Below are 24,540 nucleotides of genomic sequence, written 5' to 3' on the forward strand. Positions count from 1 at the left end.
GCAACGAAAAATTCGTTACCATGGAAATGAACCAGGGATGTTATGTTTGTTGTGCAAACAGATGTACACTTCAGTACCCAAGCACACGCGTAATCGAAATAGTTCTCCAACAGAGGTTTATAATAACATAGTTCAAAATATTAAAAAAAAAAAAGATGGGTGAAAGTAATTTAGCCACCGATTCATCCTTCAACAAAGAGCTGGAACCTGGTGTAATCAGCAATGAAATGTTGACGAAAGCAATTTTGGAGCAGGGCCATAAAGGGGAAGCCGGACGATTAGCCCAGCTGAGTCAGCTGCACTTGGAAACAGTTACCGTGATTAGGTTGGAGTTTCAAAGTAAGCAAAACGGTTCCCTAGCAGAGCTTCAACAGTGTTACCTACATCTCATCTCTCACTTGTTCGGTTTTACAGACATCCTTAAAATTGATCATCTTTGGGTTATGAAAAATTTGGAAGTTCTTTCGTTATCTTTTAACAAAATCGATAAAATCGAAAATCTTTCACGACTACCCAAATTGAAAGAATTGAATCTGTCGTTTAACTATATTGAAAAAATCGAAAACCTGAATAATCTGGAACATTTGAGAATTTTGTCTTTGTACGGTAATCGAATTAAGTGCGTCGAGAACATAGACAAACTAGAGCGTTTGGTAATACTGAGTGTGGGACGTAATAATATCACTACCCTAAACGGTTTGGAACGGTTGAGATTCTTAAAGGATCTACGATCGCTCAATCTGTCTGAAAATCCTATTGCTCAGGATTCGACTAAGCCTTTACGATTGTATTTAGCAACCCTTCTGCCACAGCTGAAGTATTATGAATATATTTTGATCAGACCCGCCGAACGTGATGCTGGAAAGGAAAAGTTTCAGTAAGTATACGAAAGGATGTCTGGTACACAAGATTAAGCTCTATGTGATAACATAATAATTTAAGGCGAGAACTGATCGACATTTTGGAACACGAAAGGATCGAAATAATAGAGCGTACGAACGCAGCCAAGGAGCGAGATGACGAAATACGGCTGTCGAAAAGTTTTGTGGAACATCTAAATAGCCATCAATTGTTTGAATCGCTGTTTCTAGGTGATCCGGAAGGCGCTGCATTGCTAAGCATAGGAGCAGAAGCAGTCGATCTTAAGAATGAGCAAGTATCCGTACAACTTACATATGCATCATCTGTACTTATAGCTTAAGCCTTTATTTTTTGCAGCTATCGAAACGAAGCCTACTCATTTACCCAGAATATATACAAGATGGGGTTGGAGCAACAGGACAAACGTCAAGCAGAAATAGAGCTGTACAGCAGATGCATCCAGGATGAACGAAAAAAGGCACAATTAATGGGACAAACGTAAGATTAGCGCAAAGTGTTCGGTTAACTGTTGCGAACCTATTTGTGCTAAATGTATGCTTGTTTTTTTAAAAGGATCATCAATAATTTCCTAGTATCATACAAGAATTTATACAAATTAGCGAAGGATATTGTTTCTGGATTGAAGGGACGCGATCTAAACAGCAAAACATACAATGCCGAAACGGAAAAATTGTTGGATGATCTAAACTTGTGCAAAAGCGGCTTTAATTCCCTGTTCGAAGACACTTGGCACACGCTGATGGGTATTGAAATGCAACTTTTCGAAAGGACCGAGGTTAGCGGAAACGGAAGGATCTGATAGAATATGTGAAATATTGATTTATAATTCGTTCCGCTTGCAGGAAGGAAATTCTACATTTGAAAATACTATTAAAGAAATGACAAACGAATTCATCGAGATGGCGCAGGGTCAATTTGTGTTGTTACGTGAAGCAGAGATAAATTTCAGTGATGCTCTTGTGGATACTGTACAGCAGTTCGTAACGTTTAAGGCAGCTTCGGGGCAGGCAGATCAATTGCCAGAGGCTTTGAAGGAGGTTTGATTTAATATTGAATTTAAATTGGGAGGAAATTTGATAAAAATAATTTATGTTTTATTTTGCAGTCTCTAGATGACAAGGATGTTATAAGCAATATGGCAGCGGGCATGCGTGACCAACACATGCAGCAAATCGATGCTAGGGAAGATAAACTAATCACACGAAGCCGAAGCTGGGTCAAAGAACTGTGCGATGATTTACAAAAGTGAGTTACAATACATGCAGCACGTAATGCATTTAATTTATATTGTATCTTATCTTTCTAGTTCTGAAATTAAGCGAAACAGAGCAAAGGTGCTAGAGATCACCTACTTTTTGGATCAACACCGTCAGTCCTTCATGACTGCGTTAGACGAAGTCGCAAGCAAGTTAGAAGTGTAATGGAATACAAAATTAAAATTTTAAGTTCATTTTACTTTTGAAACCGAGTCATGCAATTTATGCATTATTCGTTCGATTATTTATTTCGGATGTTTTTGATAAGTACAGAATTATCTTTAATTTGGAGGAAAAATATTATATTGCTTGGATTGTAAATAAAAAAAAACCACATTAAAAAACGAGTAAGAACGGGTTTATAACAAAATTATTCACTCAAACCAGTTTTGATTTTCAAACACTTCAGTGTAATTTATTATTGTCAACAGTATATAATCTACACATTTAATCGGATTTTTGAGGTTGGAGTTTAATAATGATGATGGCTCAGATGGTTCTGTCCATGAACGATGCTCGATGTGGAGTGCGCAATCGGAGCAGCATGGTGCGCGATCGGAGCAGAGTAGTGCGCGATCGGAGCAACATGATGTGCGATCGGGGCGGAGTAGTGTGCGATCGGGGCAGCATGGTGGTGCTGGACGGTAGCGTGTGCTACTGGAGCATGGGCATAGCTGGACACATGCACAGGCTGAGCGATCACCTTGTGGACTGGCTGGGCGATCTTCACTGCCGATGGTTCACGACGCACAACGGCGTTGAATCCGGAGTGATGATCAGCATGGTAGTCGACGATGCGATGGTGGCCATCAGAGTCCAACAACGAGTACTGTCCGTGCACTTCATCTCCGTGACGGGTCTCGTGCTGGCTCTTGATGTCTCCGGTGTGCTCATCGTGCACGGAGTACGAGAATTCGTAGTTAGCCGGGGCATGGTGTTCTACAGACTTGATGATCGTTGGTTGAGCGATGGTCTTCACGATGGTCGGAGCGGAGTGCTGATAGATAGCCGGGGCGGCATGGATGGATCCACCATAATGGGCAGCTGGGGCAGCATGATGCTGGATGGTGGAGTGCGATGTAGCGATCGATCCGTGGTGAGCAACTGGGAGCAGACCGGCGCTAGCGGCAGCTACTAGAGTAGCCAACAGAACAAACTACAGAAGCGAAAAGAATGAATGATGTTAAACATGCTCCAAAGAATAGACCACCGAATATGTTCTTACTTTGAACGCCATTATTGGAGCTGGATTGTTTACTGAGCGAAGATCTGTGTGATTGTGCATTGCTGTACGGCAAACAACGGCTTTTATACTCACAATAATATCCCGATTGATATTATTAGTTATCCCTTGTGTCCTTGAGACGGGACTATCAAGAAACTGCACTACTTTTACTTGCCGAAACTGATCTACGCCAAATGCAGCGAAAAGAGAGAAACAAGCACAAGCCAAACATCGGATGAAAGTAAAACAACTAGGGTGGAACGGTCACACCTCCATTGTGCCATACTATCGAGTATTTAAAGTGATAAAAATATTCCATGTGTTACCAATAACACCAACACTTCGTACGAAAGTATAAATCGTGAGTAAAGAATGGAATACTTCACAATGCTTCATGATTGAGGAATTTATTACAAATCTTTATTTACAGACTATCAGTAATTTAATGTTCTAGTCTTATAATTACAATACCTGGAACGAAAATATGTTCTATCTATTTCACAAGCATATGCTTTCTACGAACATTCCCTTCTCGGTTATAATATCAAGATTTTGTTATAATAATAATAATAAGGGTGGTTATGAGCTTCAAGTAAAGGTTACGAATTTATGCCAATGGGATTGTAAAAAATATTCTATGTCCCAAAAAATCCGAGGAAGCATAGAAAATACAGTAAACACATGCACGTTGTCATTAACTCACATAATCAACATTTTAAACTCTCTGTGCTCTAGAAAAAATACTTGGTTTGAAGATTTTTCTCTTTTGTATGAAATATTTAGTAAAAGCGGAACAGAACATAGACCAGTAACTTGAGTAATGATGGCTCAAGTATTTAGTAGCGTTTTATACATGCCATATTGTGGTTGGTAAGTCACGTCATGAGAATATGGCCGATCAACGTTGCTCATAAGTTGGAGCCATCAACAATGATAGATAAATATTTATCAGTTTAGAATTACATTGCTTAAATAACTTCTATGGTTCTATGGTCTGACCAAAACGACCAGGGTATAACCAGGGGCCTTAAACCAACGAACATTCCTGAAGCTTTGTAATCCCCACATTGGGTATATCTTCTGATAAATGAGTGGGTACCATACATCATTTGAAATATCTTATGTGTTTGCTCATTACTGTGGTGTTGTAATTTCTGCACAAATCGCGGTAATAAACATATTGTTACTCATTGCACAGCACATTAAATTTGATGAATCTTGTGTTTGATCCAGATTCAAAGATTTGTAGTTGAGAAACTCAGGCAACTCGCTTGAAAGATTGTCTTTACTAAATTAACCGATACTGGCGTCAGGTTCTCAGAAGATCGTCCTAACTCTCCCATGATTACAAACTTTATACATATATTGAGTGATTCCTCGCCATTTTGGTTAGGTAATTTGGTCTGTTATAAAACGTGTGTTATCTGTACAAAAATGCCATGGTAATAGTTCAAGTGTTACTAATTTCAATACCTAGCACTACGTTTGCTAAAAAATTAAATAGATTATGGCGATTAATATTAAACGTTTCTGTACTAATTTCGTACGCGCATTCCTTTAAAAAATCATCTGAGCGATATTTATGCGATCAAATGTTTAAATTAGAATAAGTCTTAACATTTGAAAATAACTTCAATAAACAAACGTAAGAAAACACATTTATATGGCAGTTACAAAGCATTCCATGCATGTCGACATAAAAATGTTATCACGCTTTGTGATTAGTTAAGAATCGGTGGCCGCCAATAGTCAATACAAATCATTGAACTCGAAGATGAAAAGTACTTTGTTTTATGAATTGCTTTTTATTATAATACTAACACATTTCCTACTTCACTGATAGCACTACCATTCTATTTGAACTTAGTAATGATGATGGCTCAGATGGTTCTGTCCATGAACGATGCTCGATGTGGAGTGCGCAATCGGAGCAGCATGGTGCGCGATCGGAGCAGAGTAGTGCGCGATCGGAGCAACATGATGTGCGATCGGGGCGGAGTAGCGTGCGATCGGGGCAGCATGGTGGTGCTGGACGGTAGCGTGTGCTACTGGGGCATGGGCATAGCTGGACACATGCACAGGCTGAGCGATCACCTTGTGGACTGGCTGGGCGATCTTCACTGCCGATGGTTCACGACGCACAACGGCGTTGAATCCGGAGTGATGATCAGCATGGTAGTCGACGATGCGATGGTGGCCATCCGAGTCCAACAACGAGTACTGTCCGTGCACTTCATCTCCGTGACGAGTCTCGTGCTGGCTCTTGATGTCTCCGGTGTGCTCATCGTGCACGGAGTACGAGAATTCGTAGTTAGCCGGGGCATGGTGTTCTACAGACTTGATGATCGTTGGTTGAGCGATGGTCTTCACGATGGTCGGAGCGGAGTGCTGGTAGATAGCCGGGGCGGCATGGATGGATCCACCATAATGGACAGCTGGAGCACCATGATGCTGGATGGTGGAGTGCGATGTAGCGATCGGACCGTGGTGAGCAACTGGGAGCAGACCGGCGCTAGCGGCAGCTACTAGAGTAGCCAACAGAACAAACTACAGAAGCGAAAAGAATGAATGATGTTAAACATGCTCCAAAGAATAGACCACCGAATATGTTCTTACTTTGAACGCCATTTTTGGAACTGACTGACTGGCTGAAGTTTACTGACCGAAGATCTGTGTGATTGTGCATTGCTGTACGGCAACCAACGCCTTTTATACTCACAATAATATCCCGAATGATATTATTAGTTATCCCTTGTGTCCTTGAGACGGAACTATCAAGAAACTGCACTACTTTTACTCTCCGGAACTGATCTACGCCAAATGCAACGAAAAGAGAGAAACAAGCACAAGCCAAACATCGGACGAAAGTAAAACAACTAGGGTGGAACGGTCACACCTCCATTGTATTTAAAGTGACAAAAATATTCCATGTGTTACCAATAACACCAAAACTCCTTACGAAAGTATAAATCGTGAGGAAAAGAATGGAATACTTCACAATGCTTCATGATTGAGGAATTTGTTACAAATCTTTATTTACAGGCTCTCAGCAATTTAATGTTTTAGTCTTATAATTACAATCAACGGAACGAAAATATGTTCTATCTACCTAACAAGCATATTAATCATACGAACATTCCCTTCTCGGTTATAATATCAAGATTTTGTTATAATAATAATAATAAGGATGGCTATGAGCTTCAAGTAAAAGCCACGAATTTATGCCACTGGGATTGTAAAAAATATTCTATGTCCCAGAAAATCCTAAGCAGCATAGAAAATACAGTAAACACATGCACGTTGTCATTAACTCACATAATCCATAAGCCATTAGACTCCACAACATTGACCAGTAACTTGAGTAATGATGGCTCAAGTATTGAGTAGCGTTTAATACATGCCATTTTGTGATTGGTAAGTCATGTCATGAGAATACGGCCGATCAATGTTGCTCATAAGTTGGAGCCATCAACAAAGATAGATAAATATTGATCAGCCTAGAATTACATTGCTTAAATAACTTCTATGGTTCCACTGACCAAAACGACCAGGGTATAACCAGGGGCCTTAAACCAACGAACATTCCTGAAGCTTTGTAATCCCCACATTGGGTATATCTCCTGATAAATGAATGGGTACCATACATCATTTGAAATATCTTATGTGTTTGCTCATTGCTGTGGTGTTGTAATTTCTGCACACATCGCGGTAATAAACATATTGTTACTCATTGCACAGCACAGTTAATTTGATGAATCTTGTGTTTGATCCAGATTAAAAGATTTGTAGTCGAGAAACTTAGGCAACTCGCTTGAAAGATTGTCTTTACTAAATTAACCGATACTGGCGTCAGGTTCTCAGAAGATCGTCCTAACTCTCCCCTGATTGCAAACATTATACATATACTGAGTGATTCCTCGCCATTTTGGTTAGGTAATTTGGTCTGTTATAAAACGTGTGTTATCTGTACAAAAATGCCATGGTAATAGTTCAAGTGTTACTAATTTCAATAACTAGCACTACGTTTGCTAAAAAATTAAATAGATTATGACGATTAATATTGAACTATTCTGTACTAATTTCCTACGCGCATTACTTTAAAAAATCATCTGAGCGATATTTATGCGATCAAATGTTTAAATTAGAATAAGTCTTAACATTTGAAAATAGCTTCAATAAACAAACGTAAGAAAACACATTTATATAGCAGTTACAAAGCATCCAATGCATGTCGACATAAAAATGTTATCACGCTTTGTGATTAGTTAAGAATCGGTGGCCGCCAATAGTCAATACAAATCTGTGAACTCGAAGATGAAAAGTACTTTGTTTTATGAATTGCTTTTTATTATAATACTAACACATTTCCTACTTCACTGATAGCACTACCATTCTATTTGAACTTAGTAATGATGATGGCTCAGATGGCTCTGTCCATGAACGATGCTCGATGTGGAGTGCGCAATCGGAGCAGCATGGTGCGCGATCGGGGCAGAGTAGTGCGCGATCGGAGCAACATGATGTGCGATCGGGGCGGAGTAGTGTGCGATCGGGGCAGCATGGTGGTGCTGGACGGTAGCGTGTGCTACTGGAGCATGGGCATAGCTGGACACATGCACAGGCTGAGCGATCACCTTGTGGACTGGCTGGGCGATCTTCACTGCCGATGGTTCACGACGCACAACGGCGTTGAAGCCGGAGTGATGATCAGCATGGTAGTCGACGACGCGATGGTGGCCATCAGAGTCCAACAACGAGTACTGTCCGTGCACTTCATCTCCGTGGCGGGTCTCGTGTTGGCTCTTGATGTCTCCGGTGTGCTCATCGTGCACGGAGTACGAGAATTCGTAGTTACCCGGGGCATGGTGTTCTACAGACTTGATGATCGTTGGTTGAGCGATGGTCTTCACGATGGTCGGAGCGGAGTGCTGATAGATAGCCGGGGCGGCATGGATGGATCCACCATAATGGGCAGCTGGGGCAGCATGATGCTGGATGGTGGAGTGCGATGTAGCGATCGGTCCGTGGTGAGCAACTGGGAGCAGACCGGCGCTAGCGGCAGCTACTAGAGTAGCCAACAGAACAAACTACAGAAGCGAAAAGAATGAATGATGTTAAACACGCTCCAAAGAATAGACCACCGAATATGTTCTTACTTTGAACGCCATTATTGGAGCTGGATTGTTTACTGATTGAAGATCTGTGTGATTGTGCCTAGCTGTACAGCAACCAACGCCTTTTATATGCAGGATATCCCGATGGAGTTTTTTTTACTTTTTGACGTCCTTGAGACGAAGCTATCATGAAATTGCACTACTTTTACTTGTCGTAACTGATCTGCATCAACCGATCTACGCCGCTAAATTTCATTCAGCGAATGGTGTTGATACAATGAATGGAAAAATAAAATTCGAATGGACACACCTCCACAATAGCACAACGAATGAGAAGTAGAAATAAATAAATAAAATTAACCCAGCAGCTCATGGTATTGTAACAATATTATATTATTTTAATAATATTATATTATATTAATATTTCTATGCTTTTTATTGTGACGTTTTTTAATTTTCTGTAGTAAAAACGTTCGTCTACTGAAAATCAGATACGATCTATCTAGGTCCAAATGGCACCAAATTATGTGTTATCAGCCATATGCTAATAAAATTTAAAAATAAAAAAAAACAGCTGTTGCTAAATTTGTTATACGCTTGCGATTAAGCGCTGACAAGGTTAAGTAAAATGCGGCCTTATGTTACAGATACAACCTGATACGAATGCAGTTTTTAATTGCTGCCTCTTTACGGTAAATAGCGTATTTGTAGCAAATACTAGCTTGTGCGAAACGATCGATGACGTCCAGCAGCAGGACATGGTCCACCACTAGATAAAAGAAAACGAAAAAAAGTCCCCAAACAGGAATTTAACGTAGTTATCCGAATGTTGACCACATTTGTTATACGCAGTAAAACGAAAGGATTGAATGAGCTGACCAATAAACCAGAATAAGCACAAAAAGTCGATGGAGGTGTGTCTTTTTCGGTAAAATTTCTGCCACGATTCTAGACTTGTATGTCCTTGTATGCATGCCTTACAAGGGAATTGTAAGTAAAAGCAGCTCTTATTTTCGATACAGTTGAAGTTGTTTTTTTTTGCAACTGTCTTTACTGGTTTAATCTGAACTGGTTTACTGGAGTTAAATTTTGATTTGTTAATGTCCTAGATTGAAGTGTAAATATTGTAAAATAGTTAAACTTTAAACAAAATTATAAAACTGTAGATATCAAAAATAAAATAGTTCATATTTCGTTAACGTTCGGCTATATAGAAGAAAATTATTTTGTTTTCTGATGTGTTTTGATACTTTATTGAACAATATGGTTAGGACGTTTTATAGTAAATAAAACCAATCTGATATTATATCTTAGTTAAGCAAAATATTTTCACAATTTCCTACTGATGCCGGATACATCCCTGGATAGGCAGCTCAAGTTCACAACGGCTGATACATCAAAAACACAAATGTACTTTGCTGCAATTGTGGATGTAGCGGTTGCGCACGCATGCGTGGACTAGCATTTGGTTATTTATCAACCGATCGCATCGTGGGCGAATTCAAGTGCAGTTTGCGAAACTTTTGTGATCGTTTTAGCGATATTTACGCGGTGTGTTATAGTGCTTGCATAAAAGTGCTAACATTTCTCAACAATGTTTGTGAAGGACCCCGCATTTGTTGTGTTTTTGAGGAGAAAAGTTTCCAAACAAGAAAATATCTTGCGTTGAGCGTGCGACGGGAATAGTGGTTGCCTAGGAAACGGATAAACATACACGAATTGGTTGGTACGCACCCATCCGGTCCCGTTTTGCTGGAGACTAGTTGCAAGGGTTCGTTTTTCCGTAATGGTCGACCTGGTCGTTTCCGCGCTGTACGTTTGCGTTAATTCTGAAGAGCGTAATCAACCATATAACAATAAAAAGTACGTCAAGAAAGTTTACCAGCCTGTGGTAAGCGTATCAAATTGTGGCAAACCTTTGTCGCAGATGTGTGGGAGGTTTTGAAGCATCCAAATGCAGTGTTTATTCAGTTGGCTACAGTTGTATGTAGTGAAAAATTTCGGATAATTTGTGTTACCGTGTATGCTGCTCATGTTTTCTCGTCTGTGAAGCAGTGCAAAATGTGACATAAAACATGCTTTCACAATGAAAAGTGTAAATGTTCTGCAAAGCAAAGAGGTACATACATGCGTGTGTGTAACAACTGAGTGAAATGAAATATGACTATTCTTGACCGGTTTTATCTTGGTTAAAATGTCTCTATTTGCCTTGCTGGCCTCGTTCCGTTATATCCAATTCCAAAACTTCGCGCTACGTTTGTGATGTATCATGTTTCTGCCGTGTGGACCGCTATCCCTCTACACACTACTTGCTGAGAGTTTATTTTGATCAATTATTGTGTTACAACCATTTAGACGAAGAAAAATGTTATCCGTGCATTAGTTTTCCAAGGTAGAATGGTTAAAGTTGCAGTGTACGAAAAAAAAACAACAAATGTTCCAGCCAAACTGTTTTTGTTCACGCTGAAAGAGAACCGAAAAACGAGGTCAAACACAACGAACGTCGTATAGTGTGTACAGCATGGAAGGATTTGCAAGGCAAGCGTAGCCATGGTCTTGGAAGTTCTTATTATTCTTGTCAATATCGAATCGAGTGTTCGGAAGTAGACCTGTAAGTGTTGTGTGCCGTTTGTGAAAAAAAGTGTTTTCGCTTGAACCACTAATTGGTGGAAAAGTTCGACGGCACGAAGCGATGTAGTTTGCCAGTGTACGCACTGTCGGGTGTAATGTTTGGCATGCGAATCGCGTTTTCTATCAAGTTGCGTGATATTTTGTGGGTTAAAAGGTTAATGGTGTCCTTTGCCAGCCCACACACTGGGTAACGTTTCGGTTTAGTATTATTATACAATTTAATTTCAGTTTCATTGAATAGTTTCTTTTATTTAATATACACAAAAAAGTTGTTTTCGAATTTAAAGCATTGACTTTAATTTATTTGTGGAGAAACTAGTACTACTACTAGCAACTACTTGAACGGAAGGGAATGTAAAGCCTGCTCAACATAGTTCAAAGATTTGCTGCATAAATTGTATAATCTCTATACTATTTTGGTTCCATTCACGAACAAAACCAGTGCCTTATCTTTGTGAACATCTTTCATATGATAGCAACCTAATCTTATCGCCGTTTCGTGCCACGTTTCTGACCTTCCTGAAGGTTCCAATTAGCATTGGTTGTTGACCAGAGTATCATCGGTATGCTATCAATAGTTTAGTTACCGCCATTGATAGTTAATCGATCTCGTATTCAATTTTGATCTGATGGTCAATCTAGCATACATTGTACTATGTGGAACATAACAACATAATGTGGTATACGAAGTTTTTGTTTTATCGTATGCTTGGTGTATAATCGATGCTATGAGACAAAAAACATGTTTTGAAAATGTATACGAGGAATTTACGATATTTTGTATAATTCACGTAGTAAAGCTTATAAAAAATACACAAACTATTGCTTTTTAACGGATAGCATAAATATATAGAACAAAGGAACTAATAAAAAATATATTCTATTGAAACATTAATCTTCATGTTCAAAGACTTTAGTATCGAGCTACGGATAAATAAAATAAAAAGGAAAATAATGGTAGGCCAAGTCCGCTTGTGGTTGTACTGCCACTAAAAAGAATAAAAAAAACCCCAACTCTTGTTACAACAAATATGATATTTTATATTCTTTGTATATTTATGTATTTCAATTGCGTCAATTATTGTAGAAACGTTACGGACTCTATAAATAGAAATTATAGATTGAATTTATACAAATTCTTGAGCTACATTATAATGTCCTTTTATTAAGTTTTCGAAAGCATGCTAGTCATACAATTTGTGAACGATGTACTAAATTTCTAAGGAACTTTACGATAAAACACTTTGTTTGTGTAGTTTCTAGTAGAAGCAATAGTTTTGTTCATATTTCTCATAATCCTAAAAACAATATATGTATACATATAGTCCTAGAACAGTGTTTTTGACTATAGCGTATGTATTGATTGTACCTCGCTTTTCTGTTGCAATCAATAATTCAATCCTAAACTGTGAAGGTTTTGCATTGACTGGACGTTTTCCGAGCGATGCAAACACAGTTGCACCCAATATTTATGAACCACTGAGCGAATAAATTGGTGTCTTGTTAGTGATACAGTGAAAAAAGGTCAGTTACAAGAGTACGGAAATGGTCGAAAAACTATAACTACTTTACGTAGTACGATGATGGCCGCTGGTGATTCTTTGCCACTGCGACAACGAACGGAAATGGTGGTACTTTAGTGTAATATCAATGGTGAACTTAAAGTTTTCTCTACTACCAGTGTTAGTGAGTTCATGGTAAGCAGAAAAAAGTGAAAAACAGAACATGAAAATTATATTCCTAGTGGTTGTGTGTTGTTTGGTAATGGTTTAATGTTTGGAGGTAACGCGGTTGATTCCTGTGCAACATCTTTTATTTGGAATGTGACGGTAGCGAGTAGCGAGTAGAACAACGGTTTTACAGCAAGACACGGTCTAGCCATGAATCGATACCTGACGCTAAGTCAACTGGGAGACGGTACGTACGGTACCGTTGTCCTTGGCCAGCGGAAGGACACCGGCGAAAAGGTCGCCATCAAGCGCATGAAGCGGAAATATTACTCTTGGGAGGAAGCTATGAGTCTAAGGGAGGTGAAGGTAATGCAGTTGCTTTATGGGCAATCACACCGAAAGCTAAGGGATGGCCAACCATTCAACTCATCGTTTATGGGTGCACACGTTTGTTTGTTTTTTTTTTTGTCTTCTTCAGTCGCTGAAAAAACTTTCCCATGCCAATGTGGTAAAGCTGAAGGAAGTGATACGGGAAAACGATGTGCTGTACTTTGTGTTCGAGTACATGCAGGAGAACCTGTACCAGCTGATTAAGGATCGTGATACCCATTTCCCGGAGGCCACCGTAAGACTGATACTGCAGCAAATACTGACCGGGTTGGCGTTTATGCACCGGCACGGTTTCTTCCATCGTGACTTAAAGCCAGAGAACGTGCTATGCAGTGGACCGGAAACGGTTAAAATAGCCGACTTTGGGCTTGCTCGAGAAATACGCTCCCGGCCACCATACACAGACTACGTTTCTACCAGATGGTAAGGGTGTGTTGGGAAATATGTAGCTAGTTGTGTTGAATGATCTTTTTTGTGCTTAGAACTGGTACAAACCCTGTTCCGGGTGAGTTTTGATAGGGGTGGGACCAAACATATTGCGTGTTGCGTGATCAATGTCAAAACATGATATTGTCATGAATTATTGTAACACTTTTCGGGCAACCTGCCATATTACAGCTTTGAGGTTTTGGATGAGTTTTAGAGTTCGTGTTTCGTCAATTGTTTTCGTCCTACAATGTATGATGACGCATGAGATGGATAATGCATGAAGGTTTCCATATTCCCAAATAAAAAAATATATATACAAGAAAACCGAATCCACACGACCATTTCGATTGTGTGTCTTCAAAAGATATGTCAGAATTCTTTAAATTTTAATACAAAATTAATACAAACAACTTTTATATGATATACGACATATTTCTGTTCAACCTATTTTATAAGTATTGAATTTTTGGATGAGAAATTTTAGGTTACGTTAATGACATTAATGAAAAATCAATTAAAAATGAGAAATCGTCATAAATGCGTTGGTCATACCTGCTGGGAAATGTTTGGACAACGAGCCATACAGCCCAGCGAATAAAATGTAACTTTTACTTTATTTTCATCCACTGTACAGTATCAACAGTTGCTATACTTTGTTATGAGAATAAAACTAAATCATGCCGGTACACATAAAAATGATGTTCTAGTAAGTTTTAATTTTATATGTTAAGAATAAAATTAAAAATAATTATACCAGGTTGTAGGTTTGTTCACGTACCATAATAGGAAGACCATTCTTGTTGATTTTGTGATTTTTGATAATTACATTGCAGGGCTCAGAAACCTAAATTGTTTAAACATGAATATACAAGATGCGAAGAGTATTTTTAATTTTTTAAGTCTGTTCGTACCGGTTATCTATGCTTATCCAACTTAAACAATTATTTTATACTAACTGGGATATTTATTATTAGGTATCGTGCACCAGAAGTGCTTCTACATTCAACACGCTATGGGAGTTCCATAGATCTATGGGCAGTCGGATGTATAATGGCCGAATTATACACCTTTCGGCCATTATTTCCTGGCTCTAGCGAAGTGGATCAGTTGTTTAAGATATGTTCTGTGCTAGGCACACCGGACAAGGTAAGCATTGAAAGTTATAAAATGTCAGATATGGCGGATTTGTTGTAAGCTAATTGTCCTTTTTGTTTGATTTGTTTATTGTTTTTTTTTTCTCGTTTAGTCGGATTGGCCCGACGGTCATAAACTTGCCGCAACTATACAGTTCCGGTTTCCGGAGTGTCCAAAAATACCATTAGCCACCCTAGTAACACGTGCCAGTGCTGCAGGCATACAGCTGCTAGAAGATTTGCTTCAATGGGAACCGGAGAAGCGACCAACCGCGCAGCAATCGATGAAATATCCATACTTTAGCACAGTGAAGTCGCGAAACTCAGCAAATATCACAACAAACAGTTTAACTCAGCACAATCAACCTCTTAATGGTAACGCAAACGGTGGTCCGGCGGCCGGTGTACCAAATGCTCGATTATCAATCATGGAACTAGCCACCAACTCGAGGAATTCGCGCGATGCAAATGGCACTAATGGCAACTTCAATCCGATTAGCCACAACGAACTGAACGATTTGAACTCTATGTTAAGCCTATCACGCGTGTCGGAATCTACCGTCGACCGGACGACTCAGCAAACACAGCCAACTCAAGCAAGTCTGCAGGTATTCACCGAAGATGAGAAGGAAACTGGTAAGCTTCAGAGTGGTATAAACTACAGCCTGCTGAACGAGATGCTCAACGGCTACAGTGTGGGAATCGGACCTTCAGTTCAATCAAATGGCCAAGGTATGACGCGAATACTCCGCAATGGTCCATCGAACACGTACTCCAAGCCTAATGGTGCTTATGAAGCTAGTAACATTGCGGGCGAGATCGATAAGGTTCCGAATGACAAGAGCACGGGATCCGTTGTCAGTTACGCTATTATTAAACCCGCAGTTGTGCGTATTGATAACAACCGGTTGGCGGATGTACCGGTACCGCTGGCAGATGGAATCGGGGGCAAAAAAGAAAAGGTAAACGATATATTCGTGACACGTAACACTGACTATAAACACCATCCGAGCGGATATGGAGCTACGAAGGCAAGCGGACATCGAACGCTTCCGGTTATCGATAGTGACGATTCAAGCTACTTCGGAAGCGGGTTTTATCTGCATAAGAAAAATTCTGGTCAGATGTTGAAAAATGGATCCACAGCGTTGAGCATCGGGGGTGGTAGTGACGGCGGCGGTGTGGGAGCTAATCGGAGAGCGGGTGGAGGAGGAGTGTTCAATGGAGGCTTTCTGAACGATACCAAGGTGTATAACGCATTTTCTAAACAACCTATGCTTATGACTCGAAAAACGGATGAAGATCTTAAAGCTTACCGAAATCGAAACGGACCAATAGATCGTGCGATTCATGGACATTTTAGCAAGAGCTGGGAACCAACACACCATCTTGGTGAAAGGCATGAGGATGACTCGCTGGAAGATATTTTGGGGTATGTATGCTTTGGGGTTGTTTTGAACCGTACCTACAAAAGTTTGAAACATTAGTATAAAAAAATCTTGTTGCATTTCCCATCAGAAGCCGAATAAAAGCAGCAAAGAAACCAGCGAATGACTTTAAGCTAGAGGACCTTTTCGGAGCGTTATCATTCAGCAAAGATTCCACAACGGCAAAGTACCCAAACACGGTTCCATTTGCCAAGAGCTCTACCAAAAATATAGGCGCCAGTGGAACGATAGCGGACATATTCGACAATTCTGATGGTAAACCTTCCCATTCTAGCGCTAATGTGGTGCCACGGCGAAAAAATCAACAGCAAGTGTTCGTTTCAGACACTAGGTACGTTATTGTGTGATTGTAGAGGGTACCTATTGAGAAGAAGTTAATCTGTTGTTTTATCCACTGTTTCCAGTAACTTAAGCACCGATAAGTTTAGTGGTATTAATGCATCGTTTAAATTGTTCCCCTGGGATGATATACCGAAAAATGGTGTTGAAAAGAAACAATGGATTCCTGACAACGGTAAGTTATGATAGATTCTAGTTAGATAATGAATTAATGTATTTGTTCATCTACTAGAGGTATTAACGTACGTTGGCGCTGGGAATGAGCACACAGGAAGAACGGATTGGGCCGCTAAGTACCTGAGCAAATAAGGAATGTTGCCAGTTGCAAGTCGCATAGCATTATAGGATTCGTTCTTGTTCTGTGTAGCAACCTATCTGTGATAGATCAGCGTAACTTTAGACAATTTGTGGCAGTTGTTATGATGTTAGTTTGTTTAATTTTTGTTCAAGGTTATAGATGTACGCTCTGTAAAATAATGACTATTGAATATTTTCAGTTCGCTGATTGGACTAGTTGGTAGATCGAATAAAAAGCAACTTTTCATAAATTGTTTCAGATTTTCTTTTTGTATTATTTTTAATGATGACCGTGAAACATTACTGTTAATTCTTAATTATTTTTTATTATTTTTCCTTATGTCTTTTTTGCATATATTTTTTTGATTCTACAAATATTGGGATGTAAGTTTTCCGCTATTATCCCCAAAAAGTTGGTAGTTTTTTCGTAAAAGAATGATGCTTAGTATTTATTTATAGATTTGTCCACAATATGAAATTACAGCCTTCTCCAAAACATCATGTAGATTATGTTTTTGTGAGCAAAACCTATTCTCGTCTTTTGAGCACAAGAACGAATTAAGCAAGTCTCCCTAGATTGACAAAGAGCAAATTTTCCTAAGAACATCCTGAATCGATAGAAACAAATTGTAGTCAAATGGTGCCAAGTCTGTACCGTACATGAGTGGAGGTGAAATTTCCTATCCGCTATTCTTCAAATAGGAAGTTTTTATCGTTTAGGCGAGCATAGGAAATTCTAGACTAGTGTCTATTTTCATATTCTGGCTCTTTTTAACGTCTGTTATGGGTTCTCTACTGATGGGTTGACCACTTGTAAGTAGTTAGCAGTAAAAGTGCAAGAGGCCCGTTTCATTCTAGCATATGCAGAGCTTTATGGTAAGTTAGCGTACATTTCGTTTTGATGTCGATTTGAACTGCTCGCCATTCATATAATATTTGGCAATCAAGGTAAAATAATTGGTTGATTTGTATTTATTTAGCATTATGTCAAAATGCTCAAAAGTTTGCTTAAGTAAACAAAATACATCAACCGCGGGTATCTTCATATTAAAGAATAATAATAACATTTTTTGCAAAAGATGCTTTTTTGCAACGTTCAACCATATGAATATGATACATGCTTGTTGACCTGGGAACTTGTTTGTAGAATAAATTGTTTAATGGTTCACTCGGAAACCCAAACAAACGGTAAGCAAGTGTGAATAACACGAATATCAGGTTTCAACTCGAAAAAGTTCCAAAACAGTCTTATCTCAAGGACGGAAAAAAGCAACAAACGCCATCGGGATATCCTGCGTATAAAAGGCGTTGGTTGTCTTACAGCAAGGCACAATCACACAGATCTTCGGTCAGTAAACAATCCAGCTCCAATAATGGCGTTCAAAGTAAGAACATATTCGGTGGTCTATTCTTTGGAGCATGTTTAACATCATTCATTCTTTTCGCTTCTGTAGTTTGTTCTGTTGGCTACTCTAGTAGCTGCCGCTAGCGCCGGTCTGCTCCCAGTTGCTCACCATGGTTCGATCGCTACATCGCACTCCACCATCCAGCATCATGCTGCCCCAGCTGCCCATTATGGTGGATCCATCCATGCCGCCCCGGCTATCTATCAGCACTCCGCTCCGACCATCGTGAAGACCATCGCTCAACCAACGATCATCAAGTCTGTAGAACACCATGCCCCGGCTAACTACGAATTCTCGTACTCCGTGCACGATGAGCACACCGGAGACATCAAGAGCCAGCACGAGACCCGCCACGGAGATGAAGTGCACGGACAGTACTCGTTGTTGGACTCTGATGGCCACCATCGCATCGTCGACTACCATGCTGATCATCACTCCGGATTCAACGCCGTTGTGCGTCGTGAACCATCGGCAGTGAAGATCGCCCAGCCAGTCCACAAGGTGATCGCTCAGCCTGTGCATGTGTCCAGCTATGCCCATGCTCCAGTAGCACACGCTACCGTCCAGCACCACCATGCTGCCCCGATCGCACACTACTCCGCCCCGATCGCACATCATGTTGCTCCGATCGCGCACTACTCTGCCCCGATCGCGCACCATGCTGCTCCGATTGCGCACTCCACATCGAGCATCGTTCATGGACAGAACCATCTGAGCCATCATCATTACTAAGTTCAAATAGAATGGTAGTGCTATCAGTGAAGTGGGAAATGAGTTAGGATTATAATAAAAAGCAATTCATAAAACAAAGTACTTTTCATCTTCGAGTTCAATAATTTGTATTGACTATTGGCGGCCACGGATTCTTAACTAATCACAAAGCGTGATAACATTTTTATGTCGACATGCATTGGATGCTTTGTAACTGCCATATAAAAGTGTTTTCTTACGTTTGTTTATTGAAGTTATTTTCAAATGTTAAGACTTATTCTAATTTAAACATTTGATCGCATAAATATCGCTCAGATGATTTTTTAAAGGAATGCGCGTACGAAATTAGTAGCACTTGAACTATAACCATGGAATTGTTGTACAGATAACACACGTTTTATAACAGACCAAATTACCTAACCAAAATGGCGAAGAATCACTCAATATATGTATAATGTTTGTAATAATGGCAGAGTTAGGACGATCTTCTGAGAACCTGACGCCAGTATCGGTTAATTTACAAATCTCGGCTACAAATCTTTGAATGTGTATCAAACACCCGATTCATCAAATTTAATGTGCTGTGCAATGAGTAACAATATGTTTATTATCGCGATATGTGCAGAAATTACAATACCACAGCAACGAGCAAACACATAAGATATTTCAAATGATGTATGGTCCTTACTCATTTATCAGGAGATATACCCAATGTGGGGATTGAAAAGCTTCTGGAATGTTCTTTGGTTTAAGGCCCCTGGTTATACCCTGGTCGTTTTGGTCATACCATAGAACCATAGAAGTTATTTAAGCAATGTAATTCTAGACTGATAAATATTTATCTATCTTTGTTTATGGCTCCAATTTATGAGCAATGTTGATCGGCCATATTCTCATGACGTGACTAACCAATCACAATATGGCATGTATAAAACGCTACTCAATACTTGAGCCATCATTACTCAAGTTACTGGTCTATGTTCTGTTCCGCTTTTACGAAATATTTCATACAAAAGAGACAAAACTTCAAACCAAGTATTTTTCTAGAGCACAGAGAGTTTAAGGTGTTGATTATGTGAGTTAATGACAACGTGCATGTGTTTACTGTATTTTCTATGCTTCCTCGGATTTTTTGGGGCATAGAATATTTTTTACAATCCCATTGGCATAAATTCGTAACCTTTACTTGAAGCTCATAGCCACCCTTGTTATTATTATTATAACAGATCTGGATAATATAACCGAGAAGGGAATGTTCGTAGAAAGCATATGCTTGTTAAGTAGATAGAACATATTTTCGTTCCAGGTGTTGTAATTATAAAACTAAAACATTAAGTTAATGAGAGTCTGTAAATATAGATTTTTAATAAATTCCTTAATCATGATGCATTGTGAAGTGTTCCATTCCATACCTCAAGATTTATACTTTCGTAAAGAGTGTTGGTACTATTGGTAACACATGGAATATTTTATTGACTTTAAATACTCGATAGTATGGCACAATGGAGGTGTGACCGTTCCACCCTAGTTGTTTTACTTTCATCCGATGTTTGGCTTGTGCTTGTTTCTCTCTTTTCGTTGCATTTGACGTAGATCAGTTCCGGAGAGTAAAAGTAGTGCAGTTTCTTGATAGTTCCGTCTCAAGGACACAAGGGATAACTAATAATATCATTCGGGATATTATTGTGAGTATAAAAGGCGTTGGTTGCCGTACAGCAAGACACAATCACACAGATCTTCGGTTAGTAAACAATCCAGCTCCAATAATGGCGTTCAAAGTAAGAACATATTCGGTGGTCTATTCTTTGGAGCATGTTTAACATCATTCATTCTTTTCGCTTCTGTAGTTTGTTCTGTTGGCTACTCTAGTAGCTGCCGCTAGCGCCGGTCTGCTCCCAGTTGCTCACCATGGTTCGATCGCTACATCGCACTCTACCATCCAGCATCATGCTGCCCCAGCTGCCCATTATGGTGGATCCATCCATGCCGCCCCGGCTATCTATCAGCACTCCGCTCCGACCATCGTGAAGACCATCGCTCAACCTACGATCATCAAGTCTGTAGAACACCATGCCCCGGCTAACTACGAATTCTCATACTCCGTGCACGATGAGCACACCGGAGACATCAAGAGCCAGCACGAGACTCGTCACGGAGATGAAGTGCACGGACAGTACTCGTTGTTGGACTCTGATGGCCACCATCGCATCGTCGACTACCATGCTGATCATCACTCCGGATTCAACGCCGTTGTGCGTCGTGAACCATCGGCAGTGAAGATCGCCCAGCCAGTCCACAAGGTGATCGCTCAGCCTGTGCATGTGTCCAGCTATGCCCATGCTCCAGTAGCACACGCTACCGTCCAGCACCACCATGCTGCCCCGATCGCACACTACTCCGCCCCGATCGCACATCATGTTGCTCCGATCGCGCACTACTCTGCTCCGATCGCGCACCATGCTGCTCCGATTGCGCACTCCACATCGAGCATCGTTCATGGACAGAGCCATCTGAGCCATCATCATTACTAAGTTCAATTTTGTTTTTATAGTGTAGGAAGTAGATTAGTTGGAAATGATCTATAAGTAAAAAATTGCATATTTTAAAAAATGTGTTTGATGATTTTGTCATTCCCGTCGAATGAAATCGTTTATCAGTAGTGTAAAATTTGGTGTTCGATTGTTTGATTTGTTTATTTTTAAAAATACAAAACTACGCAGCCTGAGGAAATTTCTCCAATCAAAACACGTGTTGCGACGATCGAAGTTGGGATACTGTAAAATTTATATAGTTCCGTTAATCACATGAGGCTCTGAGACAAGGACTGTGTTTAAAAATGATGACAATCTATTAGTCGTTTCTGAGAAAACTTCTCTTTTCTCAAACGAATTTTGTTAGGAGGAATTGTGAACGCATCTATTCTTTTATTTAATTCTTGTCGCAATTATATTGTCGAAACAAGCACGTGTGAGATTGGGAAGGGTTGGTAAATTGGTCGTGCTCTGACCGTTTCTCAATCGCAACCGTCATCAGTTCGGGTCTTCCGTGTGCATGTTCAGCACGCATTTTCCCTAAATCAGATGCCTTATTTGGTCATGTTATTTATCTCTCCATTGCCGAACGTTGAGCGATGACCGAACCTAAAATTCATCCTAGCGCCTCTTAGCGGGTAGTCTGTTAACTCAAGGGATCATTCAGATAATTCCGCAACACTAGGTGTTGCATTCAGCAACACTAGGTGACAACTAGTTCGAGCTTACTTGAATGTGACGTTAATTTGTTTAAATGTATCTATAATCTATATAGTCTATAACAGGTCAAATCCGACCCACTAGACAATTTGATTCGGCCCGCGAGAAAAACAAAATTGTTCACGAATATTAAAAATATCCAATATCACGATATCAGATTATTTTTGGTCCTGTGAATCCAAACCAACACAAATTCAACATGTATCAACATGTTTCAAGTATTTGGTCCGCAGTTTCAGATTAATTTTTACTGCCTGGCCCTTTTGGTGAAAACTTTGCCGAACCCTGGTTTATAATATCTATGTAGAGCACTTGTGGTTTGTGAATCGTGCCAACAGTCGTGTTCTAGAGGATGTTCAGAAGGATTTTTGTCCCTTATGTTAGGAAGGACCATGTAGGATCCGCTACATTGACAAGCTTTAAAAGTTGTATGATGAACTCGCTATCGTATATAGAATAAGACTAGACCCGGTGGGTTGGTCATGTCATACAATTGGCACCAAGCAACCCAGTCCGTAAAGTCCTTTTAGGTCGTCCACATGGACAGAAGAGGCATGGTAGGTAGAGATACATTAATGCGTCCGTCAGAAAGGCTGGGAAAATGGATTGGCAGACAACGGCGTTCGATCACGAGCAGTATAGAGGACTCTTGCAGCAAGCCAAGACCGCGATGGGGTTGTAGCACCTGATACATACGTATGTAAGTTAGCAAAAGAAGGCCAAAACATGTTTTTACACGGAAGGTGAAATACGTATTTTACATACTTTTAAAAATTCTGAGGTTAACATTATGATCGCTAGGATATTATTATGGAATTATTTTTAAATGTTTTTTAATTGTTTCATAGGGAACGGCTCTGTTGTGTGGCGGATTTACATGGCGTGGATTGTTCATGAAATATTTCTATTTTAATTTTTTTTTAAGAATAAACAATTTATTTGTTTATTTTAGAAAAAGCTTGATAAGAAAATAAAATAAACATAAATATAATATAATAAACATATCATTCCGAATTAGCAGGTATGCTGGATGTAATAAGCCATTCTGTTCGGTTTATTGCTGTAAATCCAAGTTTTTCGAACAATCGTATTGATCGATCATTTTCTTCATTGATGAACGTATGCACATGTTGCTTGTGTTGAAATGCGATTTGTCTGGTTAATGCTTTGACAAGCGTACTTCCGTAACCTCTATTGTTACGATCGGGAACAGTGTACAAGTGCCTGCAATATAAAAAAAATTGTAATTTAATGTTTATGCCATATTATGGATACCAAATTATGGATCCACTGATTACCCCACAGCGTCATGATCATTTTTAAAAACACAAGCTACGAGCTCTCCTGAGGTTTTGTCAAACAGACCGAGTCCTCCATTATGTTTAATGGCAGACTCCATGTAACGTTGTGATGCTTTGTATCGATAAGGCCACCATTCGTTTAATACTTTTCCATGTTCTATTTGTAATGGCTTTAACTCTACTTCGTTGGGAACACTGGAACACAGAAAGCGATGTTGTATAAACATTGAATTGAAAATATATACAACATATTTCGTTGATGTACACAATTATAAGCAAAAACACTTACACAAAACTGAGTTTTGCGGCCTCTTCACGTGGCATCCAGAAATTTATGCATTCTGACCAACTTTCTAAACGCAATTTGCGCTCTTCGACTATATGAAAGAGCTTCGCACGTATTGCATTGTTTCCGTCAATTACAAACATTGGTTTATGGTCCCATTTAATATAATTTGTTTTCTGAAGCGCATTAGTCAGCACGAGCGGAGGATATTCCAATGTGTTTATCAATACAAATTGATCCTAAAAATGGTAAAGTATACTTTCTGTTAAAATGTCTCCCATCCGCTGTGCAACACAAACAATCTTACCTCTTCCCGACTGATGGCTACGAACGTCGCAAAATGATTGATGTATTCATTGTTAGGAATGTAAATTGTTTTTTGGAACCTATGCGAAGCTTCTTCCAGATCAAATCCATCAACAGTTGTATTTATGCGTAAAATGTTTTGCAGCAGCAACAGGAATTGTACAGATTCTGGTAGCCTTTTTTCATAGATTTGAATGAGTTGTCGTATTTCCTCTTCACTGGCTGCTCGAAGCGGCTCCATCGCGCTGTTTGTGTTCATTGTCTCGATTACAGAAACGAACTGAAATATCGCGTTTCTGTGTTGCCAATTGAACGTTGAGAGGAATAAACTTTCTCTCTAAGAGCAGAAGTGACTACTCTTAATCGGGTTTCTGGTTGCTTCTGTAGATAGAGCTGAGAAATGATAAGATAGAAGGGCACTTATATGTACGATCAAATGATAAGAAATGCTCATTAAATAAACGA

General features: G+C 39.6%; 8 protein-coding genes across 12 annotated transcripts; 4 read left to right on the top strand and 4 right to left on the bottom strand.

Annotated features, from left to right (window-relative positions):
- Window positions 1–52: 52 nt before the first annotated feature.
- LOC125762615 (dynein regulatory complex subunit 3) lies at window positions 53–2,359 on the top strand. Of its 2 annotated transcripts, XM_049424936.1 has the most exons (8): window positions 53–339; window positions 415–877; window positions 943–1,152; window positions 1,219–1,359; window positions 1,435–1,657; window positions 1,725–1,919; window positions 1,988–2,127; window positions 2,189–2,359. In XM_049424936.1, exons 1-8 carry the CDS (start codon window positions 156–158, stop codon window positions 2,301–2,303), a joined length of 1,671 nt encoding a protein of 556 aa, XP_049280893.1. In that variant the 5' UTR covers window positions 53–155; the 3' UTR covers window positions 2,304–2,359. The 2 variants fall into 2 exon arrangements, with proteins under 2 accessions (XP_049280893.1, XP_049280892.1); XM_049424935.1 differs by having other exon boundaries at window positions 53–877.
- Window positions 2,360–2,527: 168 nt separating this feature from the next.
- LOC125762635 (cuticle protein 8-like) lies at window positions 2,528–6,051 on the bottom strand. Of its 2 annotated transcripts, none has more exons than XM_049424977.1 (2): window positions 5,980–6,051; window positions 2,528–3,294 (listed from the first exon to the last, which is right to left on the bottom strand). In XM_049424977.1, exons 1-2 carry the CDS (start codon window positions 5,989–5,991, stop codon window positions 2,611–2,613), a joined length of 696 nt encoding a protein of 231 aa, XP_049280934.1. In that variant the 5' UTR covers window positions 5,992–6,051; the 3' UTR covers window positions 2,528–2,610. The 2 variants fall into 2 exon arrangements, with proteins under 2 accessions (XP_049280934.1, XP_049280933.1); XM_049424976.1 differs by lacking the exon at window positions 5,980–6,051 and adding an exon at window positions 3,364–3,428 and having other exon boundaries at window positions 2,529–3,294.
- Window positions 5,146–6,051, bottom strand: LOC125762639 (cuticle protein 8-like). Its single transcript, XM_049424981.1, has 2 exons — window positions 5,980–6,051; window positions 5,146–5,910 (listed from the first exon to the last, which is right to left on the bottom strand). Exons 1-2 carry the CDS (start codon window positions 5,989–5,991, stop codon window positions 5,227–5,229), a joined length of 696 nt encoding a protein of 231 aa, XP_049280938.1. The 5' UTR covers window positions 5,992–6,051; the 3' UTR covers window positions 5,146–5,226.
- A 1,634-nt stretch (window positions 6,052–7,685) lies between these two features.
- On the bottom strand, window positions 7,686–8,622 carry LOC125762636 (cuticle protein 8-like). The gene is made up of 2 exons (XM_049424978.1): window positions 8,520–8,622; window positions 7,686–8,450 (listed from the first exon to the last, which is right to left on the bottom strand). Exons 1-2 carry the CDS (start codon window positions 8,529–8,531, stop codon window positions 7,767–7,769), a joined length of 696 nt encoding a protein of 231 aa, XP_049280935.1. The 5' UTR covers window positions 8,532–8,622; the 3' UTR covers window positions 7,686–7,766.
- Window positions 8,623–10,034: 1,412 nt separating this feature from the next.
- Window positions 10,035–17,073, top strand: LOC125762612 (serine/threonine-protein kinase SULU). 3 transcript variants are annotated; one of them, XM_049424928.1, is made up of 8 exons: window positions 10,035–10,340; window positions 12,523–13,144; window positions 13,257–13,591; window positions 14,572–14,743; window positions 14,844–16,162; window positions 16,249–16,509; window positions 16,583–16,692; window positions 16,750–17,073. In XM_049424928.1, exons 2-8 carry the CDS (start codon window positions 12,989–12,991, stop codon window positions 16,824–16,826), a joined length of 2,430 nt encoding a protein of 809 aa, XP_049280885.1. In that variant the 5' UTR covers window positions 10,035–10,340; window positions 12,523–12,988; the 3' UTR covers window positions 16,827–17,073. The 3 variants fall into 3 exon arrangements, with proteins under 3 accessions (XP_049280885.1, XP_049280886.1, XP_049280884.1); XM_049424929.1 differs by having other exon boundaries at window positions 12,616–13,144; XM_049424927.1 differs by lacking the exon at window positions 10,035–10,340 and having other exon boundaries at window positions 12,258–13,144.
- Window positions 17,074–18,095: 1,022 nt separating this feature from the next.
- On the top strand, window positions 18,096–19,076 carry LOC125762637 (cuticle protein 8-like). Its single transcript, XM_049424979.1, has 2 exons — window positions 18,096–18,199; window positions 18,269–19,076. The coding sequence occupies exons 1-2, from the start codon at window positions 18,188–18,190 to the stop codon at window positions 18,950–18,952; spliced, it is 696 nt and encodes a 231-aa protein (XP_049280936.1). The 5' UTR covers window positions 18,096–18,187; the 3' UTR covers window positions 18,953–19,076.
- Window positions 19,077–20,668: 1,592 nt separating this feature from the next.
- Window positions 20,669–21,540, top strand: LOC125762640 (cuticle protein 8-like). Its single transcript, XM_049424982.1, has 2 exons — window positions 20,669–20,709; window positions 20,779–21,540. The coding sequence occupies exons 1-2, from the start codon at window positions 20,698–20,700 to the stop codon at window positions 21,460–21,462; spliced, it is 696 nt and encodes a 231-aa protein (XP_049280939.1). The 5' UTR covers window positions 20,669–20,697; the 3' UTR covers window positions 21,463–21,540.
- Window positions 21,541–23,169: 1,629 nt separating this feature from the next.
- LOC125762631 (uncharacterized) lies at window positions 23,170–24,398 on the bottom strand. The gene is made up of 4 exons (XM_049424966.1): window positions 24,077–24,398; window positions 23,773–24,008; window positions 23,481–23,678; window positions 23,170–23,406 (listed from the first exon to the last, which is right to left on the bottom strand). The coding sequence occupies exons 1-4, from the start codon at window positions 24,332–24,334 to the stop codon at window positions 23,187–23,189; spliced, it is 912 nt and encodes a 303-aa protein (XP_049280923.1). The 5' UTR covers window positions 24,335–24,398; the 3' UTR covers window positions 23,170–23,186.
- Window positions 24,399–24,540: the final 142 nt, after the last annotated feature.

Source organism: Anopheles funestus, chromosome 2RL, assembly GCF_943734845.2.
Source record: "Anopheles funestus chromosome 2RL, idAnoFuneDA-416_04, whole genome shotgun sequence".
NCBI lineage: Eukaryota > Metazoa > Arthropoda > Insecta > Diptera > Culicidae > Anopheles > Anopheles funestus.